This window comes from Parasteatoda tepidariorum, chromosome 7, assembly GCF_043381705.1.
Source record: "Parasteatoda tepidariorum isolate YZ-2023 chromosome 7, CAS_Ptep_4.0, whole genome shotgun sequence".
Taxonomy (NCBI): domain Eukaryota; kingdom Metazoa; phylum Arthropoda; class Arachnida; order Araneae; family Theridiidae; genus Parasteatoda; species Parasteatoda tepidariorum.
In genome coordinates, this window is record NC_092210.1 from 83483721 (window position 1) to 83496737 (window position 13017).

The window sequence follows — 13017 nt, forward strand, 5'->3', positions numbered from 1 at the left end:
ATATATACATTTATACAATATATTTAATACATTTCTAGTGCTTATTAACCACAAAAATTCTAAAAATGTACCTAAACATATCATACTTTATAATAAAATAATCAAGCAAATTTTTTCATAGTATGATATAATTAGTTATGTGCATCATAAAACGTAAATAAGCCAACTTATGACTTATTGAAATATCGGAGTATCTTTGTGTACTTACAGAGGATTAAAAAGTTTTCAAAAATGAAATAAAAATTTAATAAAAAATTCTAACTTGGAGGAATTTAAAAAGAAATATTGCATACACATTTAATATTTAATACTTCTTTGTGCATATTCCATTAATTTCATTTAAATTCAGGTAGCTTTGTATACATTTTTGAGCCTTTCATAAAGTCTGAAAAGTCAATTAATTATAAACGAACAAAACTCGTATTTTAAAACAAGGAAAACATGCACCTTCTTAAAACGAAAAATATTCTTTCACTCGTTAAGCAAACAAATTATTTGAACAAAAGAAGTGCTAGTTATGCTAAAAGAAACTTGTCTCATTTAGATTACCTTCATGAGAACTTGGAACAAAAAAAGACTTTCTAACTTTTATTCCAGGCACACTCCAAGTGCTGTTCGAAACAATAGGTTAATAAGATTACGCTAAGAGCACTGTTTCTCAAAGGACCTTTAAAAGTAAAAGTGCAAGAGAAAGGGGATTAAAGAAAATATAATTATACTTAGTTTCTTTCAGACAGTTGGTGTAAATTCTCTAATTGTGTTTAAGAATTACGGAAAAAGAAATAAAAGAAGAAGAAAAAACATCATATGAGTTACTAGCACATACATTGTTAGTTATTGGCTTCATTACTTTTTTACCTCCTCTACTTCAAAAAGAAATATACAATTTAGAAAAAAGTGCTTTGACATGTTAATATTATCTGATAAGAAGGTTATTTAGTACGTTACAATTCTTCAGTCAACGAAAATTATACTTCTACAAAATGCACAATTATGAGTACAATTATCAATTCGGTAAACTCTTATGATTCATTCGGTGTCCTCCAATAAAGTTAAGATTGTCATTTTGAAAGACACTTCAAATTTTGAATCATTCAAAAATGACCAATAAACTAGTAAAATTTATATTCGAATTGGATAAAAATTTGGAAAGCTAGATCAATTTGTATAAAACCAAATTGAAGGAATTCATCCTTTTGCAGCGATTTCAAAACTATTGCAGCACATAACTTGTTTATTTGCTTCGATGGTACTTATTCACAATTATGATATTAAGTAATAACGTGATTACACTGAATTGAGCATTAAAAAAATAACTATAAAATACTTTACCAATTGGTTGCCTCTTGGTCCCCAGGCAACGTATTGAATTTTTTCTCCATAATTATTTGAAGGCCATAGGTGATAAATTTTTCTGTAATAAATGATAAATATATAAAATTTATATATCTGTAGCTTTATATTTCTGTCTTCATTTTTATAGAAAAATAAAATGATTTCCCTACTTAAAATTTAAAATGAATGACTTACTTGTTCTCTACATCATATATTTTATATCTTGCTTCAAATGAATATTTGAAGACCTAAAAAACAGCAGAATAAGTATATTTAAAAACGCTGAAAAAAAGTAAATTATTTCTCAGCAAAACATGTTATATGCTTAACAGGAAAATATTTAAAGTTATACATAGATTAAATTGTGTTTATCTTCTGTTGTATGACATGTAGGCTATTAAATTTTTAAATCACTATCATCGACTAAACACTGATATTACATGTTTGATTGTAACATTATTATATAATCCAACAGTAGCTCATTTTATAATAATTGTAGTTTTCCATTAAAAATAGATATTCTGTGTCATCTAATTTTTGTAATGAAACTTTTAATTAAAACCTTATTTTAAATATTTTTAATTGATCAGAGGCAAAAATTTCTCTTCAAAAATTGGTCGCAAACAAAAAAAATTGGTAGTAAAAAATTTTGTCTATTTAATACAATTTTTTAATACCAAATTTAAGCATTTTTCAAATACAACCGTTTTTGACTTTTTTAAACAGACTAGCATAACAAATACAAAAAACCAAAAGAGTTGAAGTCCATTGACATTTCATTGCTTTATTCATTTTTTCTTAAAAGAAGGAACTGACACTTAATATAAATTAATTTTGAATGCTGATTAGAAATTTTTTAAACCGAAATTCCATGCAACATTAACAAATAAAATTGCAACCATGTAAGCAATATCACTCTTGAGTATGTAAAGAAATTATTCTTTTCTCTTATTACGAAATACTTTACTTTACAAATTGAGAAAACACAACTTCTAAATCCAAATAAAACAATTTCTACATCTAAACAGTTGCAATATAAGACAGTAGTTGTAAAATGGTCATGGTAAACAACTCAAAAGATATTACTTTAATTAACAAAGCGTAGCATTCCTCCCAATTTTTGAATAGTAGGATTGAACTGATCTAACCAAAGTAAACCTGATTAACAGGAAAATATAAGACACTTTAGTTCTCCAAGAAAAATAAATGTCAGCATAAAATCTCATTCGAAAAATTTTGCGGGAATTTTCACAAGATAGACACAGCTTGTTCTCAAAGTTTTAAGTCTTGTAACTGGGTCATATCCGCATTCATTTTCTTCATTGTGATAATGGTGTTCGAATTCGGGTAGTTGAAACAATTTTCAGAGGAAAAAAACTTTTAATGGGTCTGATTATGTCAGCAATTTAAATTTTCACCCGAATAACTCAGACTTAGCCATATTTACCTACCATATTTATAAGAGAATTTCAACTATTTCAGCCAATAGCCAGAAAGCAAAATGAAGATAAAACAAAGAAAAATTATGGACATGTGAAAAAAAAAAGGGGGGGGGGGAAANAACAACTGGGGGAAAAAAAAAAAAAAAGGATGAAATTTTTAAAAAAAAATCAGAAAATAAAAGATATAATCTTTTCAACAGCCCACACGATTATATCCGCGAAAAAGTGTGCTTTCTGATATTGTATCAATATAGCCAAAGCAAAATATATTAATACAACAGTGTAAGGAGCACTCAAAAAAAACTTTTTACAAAAATTACATCAAATTAAATAGAATACAATAAGTAAAATTAACACGTAAAAACAGAAAATAAAATGAAATAAAAGGAAAAGACTGTATAAAACAAAATCTCTAAAGCGAGTAGCAAAATCAGATGTACTTACATTAACGGGAAATTTTTCAATAATGATTTAAAAATATTTTCGCAACAAGATTGCCAGATTACAAAATATGAAAACAAAAGCGCACATTAAGTGCAACTAGAGGATTTTTAAATCATTCTTCTAATTAGCTAATTTATGTTTTGTTTTCAGAATTTTATGGTTTCACACTTTTTTTCTTTGTTCATTAATTGCTTTTCATTGTTTTGAAAATGTTAAATTATATTGAAAAGTATGTTTATACGCTATTCGCTAAAATGTAATTTGTTATAAAATGATACTAAATTCTTCTTGCAAATATAGTCAAATTAAGGTACACATTGTAAAATAACAAAAAAAATTGAACACTAGTAGAAATCGTTAATTACAATGCTGTCTTTGATGTGAGCATAAATTTCAAGATAGCAATTGTAACTAACATTAACTTCGGTCTCTAGAGATTTATAACGGTAAATCCTAAATAATTTACGTCAACAATATAATTATTTTTCTCAGTTTAAAATGCATTGTAACTATTGAAGCAGCGAAAATAGGATATTGTGTTTGCTATTAGTGTTTATTTCAAATTATTTTGTAAGACTCGGAGAATATAAAAATTACAAATACGACGGGTTACATAGATTTTAAAAATAATTTACACACGTTTTAAAATTAAGAAGAAATACTTTTCACTTCGAAAATATGTTATGATCAAATTCAAAGTAAGTAATCAAACTAAAATTATTTTAACAAGAAGCAAAGAAATTTCAGTTACTCGAAGCAAACTTTTCGTGATGTGCCAATAATTACAACATCAACATTACAACACTATATCTGTAAAATAATGAACAAAAATTTTGTTTTTCAGGCAAATTATATGTTTTAAATCATATTCGATGCTATAAAGCATTATATATATTGATAATATTATCTAATAAAAACATTAAAACACACATTTTATGATTGCATCATATAAGAAACCTAATCTTATGTTTAAAATACTNTTTCAGGCAAATTATATGTTTTAAATCATATTCGATGTTATAAAACATTATATATATTAATAATATTATCTAATAAAAACATTAAAACACACATTTTATGATTACATCATATAAGAAACCTAATCTTTTATTTAAAATACTTTATTGTCAAACGTAAATTTGTTTACGAAACGATTCAAATCAAGTAAATTTTAACAAGAAATGTACAATTTAGAGTTCTTTCATCTAGACTATTTGAGATAAATTTAAACAAAACTCCTATAGTAGTAGGTTTATTCAAATCTCAATAATTATCTGTAGTTCACTTAACTTCACTTAATGAAAAATCGCATTCAACAATAAAAAAATTATTTTTTCATTATTACAGTAATTACTCGTATATGCATATAAAAAAAACATTTCTTATTTTTAACTTGATTGGAAGATATTCAGCATTTTTTAAAACTAATAAATTCCTTTTAAAAACTGTATAACAACTTTTAGAAGGGTTATTTTCATTGAAATACAGTGATTCACCTTAATAGATTAAACATAGAGCTTGATTAAAAAAAATAATTTGATATAAGCTTAAATTAAATATAAGGAAATATTATCTATAGATTGAAAATAGTTAATAAACTTATTTTAAAAGTTTATTTCATATTGGGAGCTTATATAAAGTAAAAGTAAAATTAAGCAAAATATTTCGGGAATAATACTGCAAGACGACAGTTCTGACAATGTGTGAAAATTCTATTTCGAGTTATATTTGTTAAAAATATAGTTATGAAATGTAAACAATTGAGACAGACAGACACACATTGATTCTTATATATATAGATAGTTAATTTCTCCTTTAATTAGCATTAACTTTATGCTGCTTCCTTTTTTCTTATTTGCCTTAAGAAAATTAGTTAAAAAAAATTTTTAGCAACGTTACAGTAAAATGCAAATTAACAATCTTTTAAATAAAGGTATTTAAAATTAATATTGAAAAAACTAAATCTTATATTTATTTTAATATATATCCTTCAAATCCTTGGTAAATTTTTGTAGATAGAGAAAATATTCATATTTAAATTTTATTTGTTCAAAACATTAGTAACTGGTTTTTATCGATCACGTTGGGACATGAAAATTTAGAATTAAGTGCTTTTCTTTGTATTGCTTACCTGAGTTATGTCGTAGCACAATAAAATGTATTTCAAATCTGATGACATACTATATTTAACAGCTCTTGTTTCTCTCTGTTATCAAGTGCAGCATCGTGAAATATGAAAAAAAAACACATTAATAATGATAAGATATAATCTACAGAAGATATAAATATATAGAAATAACATATAATTATGTTTCTATATTACGTATGGAAAATCATTCAGAAATCATATACAAATAGGCGTATTAGTATGTTTATAATGCTTGTATATGATTTATATCCCTGATTATGAGAGCTCACCTACATTATAAGGTAACTTTATACTTATATAAACTAACTATTATAAGTAATTCATAGCTTTAGAAAGCCATGTAAGTAATAGTCAGTTTTTACGTTTTTGAAAGGTTTCATTAACATTACTATTATGAAGAATGATGCGGAATATATCTTTCTGTTATCAGCTCAAAAGATATAAATATATTTAGCTATTAGTTAATTGGAAAACACGTAATTAATATTCGAGGCGTTGCAGTTTGCTTCTAGCAATGGAATTACCTGAAAGAATTTAATATTTTGAATTTTCAGTAAGTATTACAATTCTTTTTACTCTTCTTTTGTTGAATATGGCGCAATACATTTATATAAATATTTTTTAAACAAAATACCTTGAAAAGTATTTATGCATCCAAAATAACAAAAAAACATCATAACATCATTATCAATGTTTTAAGTAATATCAATTATAAATTTTTAATCATTTCTCAAATTTCATTTTCGCCCAAAACCTAGTTTGCTTAGTTAATATTACATAAATTATATAATATAAAAATTTCTTTAAAGAAATTATACTTAAATATATAATTCTTACATAAATAAAAAGCATTAGTTAGCATTTTGTAAAGTGCATTATAATAATTGACGGATGCTTATCTACTTTGAAAAACATCAAGGAAAAAAAATTACTTCTTAAGATTTTTTTAAGTGGAGCAAGAAAATGCCAACAGTAAGTCATATTTGTGACACCAACTTCATGTGCTACACTGCATTTTTTAATTAAAATTTTTCTACAAAGCTGGGATTACTTAAACTGTCACTATAATTTGATGAGAAAAAAATACGGGATAATCCTAAACGTTATGTTATTTGACGGCAAGACAAGAAATCGGCTTTAAGTTTCACGCTGTTAAGCAGCTAAGAGGCGTTTGTCTTTGCTATAAAAAGCGCTTGTTTATAAGATTGTCCCTTTCATTCTTAATTTATCTAAAATATTTTCTCTGACGGGGAAACTAAACGCTTTTTTTCCTTTCTACCTAAATGATGAAAAATCTTTCATTACGTTATTTTCTAAAGTGCCTGAACGCAAAGATTTTGTTTTTGCTTCAGCTTTTTCTCTTCTAAATATTATATGGTTTGATTTATTGATAGTATTTTTTTATTTTACAACAGCATACCCTTTGCAAAAATTATTTAAAGTTTTATTAATTAAAGTTTTATATATTTAACAAAATGCTAGTTTTTTGTGCCAAGAAATATTTATGTAAATTATAATGAAATGCGTATATTTGGAATTGTCTTACGTGACACAAAATCAGTAGTAATTCTTCAAGCTCGGAACATTTAAGTCTTGCCTGATTTTACTCAACTGCTTTTGGATCTATGCATTAAGAAATGGTTAAAATTATCAGAATATGGAAGCATTTACCATGTTTCTAGCTTTATGGAAACATCAGACAGCTCGAAAGTTCGTACAGAAGTGTTTTCGTAATGAATTTGGAGAAATAAAAAATGAAATATGGTTATTTTATAATTAGATATTAGTGCGTGCCATAAAAACAATTTATTTGGTTAAATTTGCTTTTCAGCTCTGAATTTTCAACTAAATTGATTGAAAAAAGACCAGTAATTTTGAAAACCAGAATTTCCGATGAACAGTTTCCGTATAAACGGAAAAATTACCAAATAAATGGCGTAGATACTGTATATTTTTGTTTTATTAGCAGAATTATGATTTAAAAAAAAAAAAAAACAGAAATATCGTAGGAGTTACTAAACAATTTTACTAAAATGTTTGTTCTCTGTTCTCCGTGTGTAAACACTCTAAATTTTAATTATTATTAAAATTAAATTAAATTATTTATTTTTCATTATAAACACTGCATGCTTCTACATACTCTACCTACTAAATATATTGAGAGTTAAAAATGTTTTTCATGAGACATTTTTAAAATCAATTATATATTGGATAAAAAATATTGTGGCAGAAATAAACAATGCAGATGTAAAATATAGCTGTAGTGTATCTACAGCTATTTATCTAAACATTCCCTATATTGGTGACCTTCGAACGAGATGTAAACGCGCCTACCTTGACAGTAACTCCCACTTCTATTTCAACACGCCTGCTTCGATGAATGATCTCCATTGAACAGTTGACTTGCTACTTGTGACAGTGACGTTATCCACTTCCTCGCGCTGTTGCTACTCAGTCACGATCACACACAACGTCGGCCTGTATACACTCGATTGCTAATGGCAACACAGGAGCAATCGCAACCGTGATCTTAATACAGCTCTCACAATCAGCACTCAAAAAGTACGGTGACCATAATACAGCTCTCCCGGCTTCTCACAGAACAGCAATGAATCAACTACTGGCATCCATTAATCGAATTCTGATCAGATATAATTCTGGTGGGGGAGCATCTACCATTACAAAAATACAATTCCAATTCTTTAGTATATAAGACATGCTAACTCGATTCTATGCTGGGGTACCTTTTCCCGGATGAAGGTTGACATTGCTGATAACTACTCTCCCCACAATAGATCAACGAATTTTCTTGTCTTGCTGAATTTTAATCTGATTTTTGATAGACTTACGACGATATTTTAGATAGATTAATTAAATAATTTTCAGTTACAAAGTTTCAAAGAGAATTGTATTTATATAAATAGTTTGTCTAAATGATTTTGTTGTGTAATTAAAATATGAACTGCATCAAATAGTAACCTGACTCAAAAGAAAATCTCATTTTTTTTTCATTACATGTTGCATTTTATTTTCATTCTTTCTTTTGGAAAAAAATCCTATAATGATATTATTTTTAATTTGTTAATTGAGAGTGCAACCGCATTGTAAAAGACTTATTATTTATTTCAGTCAAATTTTAATCTCTGTTACTCATACTTCAGGACACAGAACTTGATATCTAAGAAGATATCAACTTCTCATTTCCTCCAAAATTCACTCAATATTTAGAATTAAATTAAAAATCTTCTAAACTAACACTTGTTTGTTTTTTGTATTAAAATTCCATGTTCTTAAAATACACTGTTAGAAATTTCTTGGAAAAAATTGTTAAATGCAATTTATTTAATTGTTATTTTGCCATATTCAAACAAAGCAGTCAAATAACCATAAATAAGATAGTAATCAAACTGTTAACTGTGAGAAAACCCATTCATTAACTTTAAACTAATATGGCTAAACAACCAGAATTATTTCGCACCAACTAAACCAACCTAATGAAGCCGCTTAGTTCTTTGCAACTGTCTAAGTATTATAGCCGAGAAGGCTAATTTGTCAGTCTCACGATCGACAGAACTGGGGTTTGAGTCTCAGCCCTGACACCACAATATTTCCTCTATTCCCTTAACGCACGAAGAGTGTCCGGCGTTCTGCACTTGCCAATGCCCATAACCTAATAAAAAGACTAGAACTTATGTCTAGTTAAATTTACGGTTTTGCAACCATGGTTGAAATGGTTAGAAAACCGTATAGTTTTGTATTCAAGGTTTAATGACCATACTAGTTGTAAACGGTTTCAAAACCGTAATGGTAAAATATGTTATTTTCTGTAAACTTTACGGTTAATAGGATGGAGACACTGCTGACGGTAATTTTACCATAGTTTCAGAATGAAAATTCTAACAGTGTATCAGGGTATGTGTTAACAGCAGAAATGTGGCGAAATCGTAGTTCAAAATTCTACTTGCTAATAACGACTAGTTTCAAAATAATTTTTGATAAATACGTTTTTATGTTTATTTATTTAGAAACGTCACATGTCCTGCAATTACATCCTTGTATGTAGAATCTCATTATTCATTCTCAATCATACTTATAAACCGTTAATTTTCCGACATAAAATATTTAAAAAAAAAATTATTTGCGCATCATTAGAGATTAAAACTCTTCTTAAACTAAATGATGTAAAACTGAAAAATTCTTTATTTTTAATGAATTTATTATTTTGCTTCAAAAAAGGTGAGATGTGAAATTTGCTATAAATTACAACATAACTCTATTCAATAATTAAATTTCTCTAAGACAAACATATCCATATAAGAACATTTAATATAGTAAAATGACTTACAAAAATTGAGTTATGTAGTATTCTTTTTGTCGTTTTTAATCTGATGGAGTACAAAATTAGGTGTCCATCTTTATCTCTATATACAAGTTGGTCATCTGAAAATAAATTCAAATTTCATTTTTGAAACCATTCATTTTTGAACACAATTTGCTTATATTTAGCTATAAAATTTATAAAATCACTTAAAATTTATAATTTCATTTTTTGATAACTGGGCTTTGTAGCACATGTTTAAATGACATATTCTAGATTATAAAGTGATGTAATTTGGTATTATGATGTTATATATAAATAATGAACTTTTTATGTTATTAAAATGAATTATCTGCTAATTTTCTAAGAAAATGCATAAAGTTATTAATGCGCAAATATCTTGAAGATTATAGTAATACAAATGAAAGTTTGTAAGATATTTATTTAATTTTTGCATTGGTTTGCACATGATGGAAATGCTGCGGAACATCGAAGATGTTATATTATCAATATCAATGAAATAAGTTACCGAGGAGTATTTTTTCCTTCAGTTAATTCCATACCTATCAAATATGAATTTCTGATAAAAAAAATCTTTTCTGAAATTAATGTTGAAAACTGATTGTATTTTAGACATGTCAGGACATCAAACCATTGACTGAAATACTACAAATCAAATTTGGTGATTTGTAATGTGCTATGTTTGGTCATAGATGAAATGTGTAATTTGTTTTAGATATTGTATAATCTATTAGAGGTGAATTAAATTTTCGGTATAGGAAAACAAATTTTTTTAACAGGAATATTTTTTCTTCAATTGCCCAAAAGAATAACATCAGGAATCATTAATATATTGAATGGGGAATAGTGAGGAATGCTTACGAAGAATAGATTTAAAAAACATAAGAGCTCTCATCAACTCGGAATTCATGTTAAGCTTTTATTATTTTCATTTTCTCGATATTACTTGGCTTCTAACTATTTTCCATAACATAATTGATTAAAGACAAACAAATTACGAAGGGATTTTATATAAATATTTAAGAAAGGTTGATTATGAATGTTTATTTTTTTAGTGACAGAGAAATAACACTTCATAGCTTTAAGAACATGCAAGTATTTCTTACTAACATTATAAGTTTGGTTTTATTGAAGTAGTAACTTCAAATGCATTAATTCGTGAAATATACGTTTGACTTTATTATTTTGTTTAATTTACAATTTTTTGATAACAAAAACTGATTAGGATGATGTTAAAATATAACACAAAGTTACACAAAATGATATCTGAAGATTCATGAACTAGATGTGAAATCATACTAAGAGCACAATATTTTCTCAGCGTCATCACTCAGTTGTGGCCGAATGACAACTTAGCTCTTGAAAAAAAATAAAGATAACCATTCAAAAAGAATTTTTTTTCTAAATTTTATGCCAGTTTAACTTGAGAATAAGAACTTGAAGCTTAAGTTATATGACTTGTTCTTCATTCGATAAATTTCAATTTTTATTTACAAGCAATGCCAACAAAACATCATTTTATCAACAGTTCTTTCTTGTTTAATACAACAATAACTGTTTATGATGCAGATGAACATGGTTTCTTTCAGACGCATAAGCAAGTTCGTAATTCAATAAGATTTTAACTAAACTATTTCGAACAACGGATAAAGAATATCATATAATTTAACGGAAATTATTGCGTGACATTTTCGGTAAAATGCTGGACTTCAATTTCTGTTCTACAAATCATTTTTACAAGATTTGATGTCTTTCAAACTCAAAAACCTGCATGAAACTTCAAAACTTGACGTTTTTTACGAGGGACTAAATAACTCTTTTTGACCGTTTTAGGTATTTCTATGATTATTTATTTTAATAATGAACATAAACGCATGAAATTTCGATAAAATATACTTATTGTACAGTATACTTAAAACTGTATAATACAGTATACAGTTTTACTAGTATAAAAATTTAGGAAAAGTCAAAAAATAACAGCTCCAAAATTCACGAGTATCTTCTAAAGCAAAATAATGGTGCAAAAAATGATTAAAATGACCCCAATGGCGCTTCTAGCGTTCAAATACCTCATTTTATTGTACAGATAAAATATAATCCAAATAGTTTTAAGAAAACTTAATTCTCCATCCCCTTTGCTTGTTAGGAATTACTTAATTAATTCAATTTGACTAGAAAGCAGTTTAAAGAGCATTTTAAACACTTAAAATGATTTCGAAAGTGAACTAAGTAGATTAAATTTAAATGTTAGAAAGTTTTGAATCTTTAAATTGTCCATGCCAAAGAATTCAATACCGATCTCAAAGTTTTAAGACCATGGAAAAAGAAATAATTTGTTTTCCAAACCAATGATTCCGTTTCTAATATCCGTAACCAACTTCTTATTTATAAAAATTTTTTTCGACAAAACTGCAGTATAAATGGCACATGAATAGAATAAAAGTGATTTAGAGATTTTTGGTTTTATTTCTCTAACTGTGATGCGCGTATTTATTTGCATTGTAAGCAAAATTTCAAATTTTAACAATGCCAATTTCTCCAAACTTAAAAAAAAAAGTCGCCTTCAAGTAAAAAAGCCTGAAAATAATTAAAGACACAATGGTTTAAAAAAAATATTTAATGCAAATTAAAATTACTTTTGTGATAAAAAAAATTACAATACGCTGATAAATGTGTTCTGAGCTCTAATTAAAGTAAAACATTAATCATCATTTATTAAACCCTTCTAAAATTTTAAGTGCTTAAAACTTTTGTACTGTTTCAATTCATTTAATCATTTCAGTTAAAATCCTTTACGCATTTAAATTTGGATTTGCTTCAAAACATAAGATGTTCTTCCTTAATGATGTAGTCATGAGGAGATATACAAAGTTTAAACTAAGGCCACTCAGAGAACTTATTCCCCACAGCTGCAATTCCGACGCTCCTCTTTAATTTATCTCCACCCCAATTCCCTTTAAAATCCCAAAGAAGGCTAATTTAAATATTTCTTTACTCTAATGGTGTGGGTAACTGACCCACTAAGGCAATTTCAAGGTAGGATGGTTTGCAATGTCATCAAGATAATTTAAAGGGAGTTGTCTTCTGTACCTTGAAATAGCTTCGGTGGCTTTGGAACTATTTATTATGTATGAATCTTTTCTTCTGAAAAAGTAGCAACGTTGCTTTTATATCAACTCACTTTCATTGTCTATGAGATTAATTTGTTATATGCAGATAAATGACACTCTCAATCTTTGTGAGAAAAAGTTATTACAGTTACGTCACTTGATACTGTATTAAACACACTACATCTATATATATATATA

General features: G+C 26.9%; 1 protein-coding gene across 1 annotated transcript in view; it reads right to left on the reverse strand.

Moving 5' to 3' along the window:
* The window catches only part of LOC107440394 (inactive dipeptidyl peptidase 10), a 220310-nt gene that overhangs the window by 72612 nt on the left and 134681 nt on the right, over window positions 1-13017 (reverse strand). Inside the window, exons 5-8 of the mRNA XM_071183833.1 lie at window positions 9716-9810; window positions 5353-5427; window positions 1531-1583; window positions 1333-1414 (exon numbers count right to left, since the gene is read on the reverse strand). Coding sequence (XP_071039934.1) covers window positions 1333-1414; window positions 1531-1583; window positions 5353-5427; window positions 9716-9810 — 305 coding nt within the window. The remainder of the gene's footprint in view (window positions 1-1332; window positions 1415-1530; window positions 1584-5352; window positions 5428-9715; window positions 9811-13017) is intronic.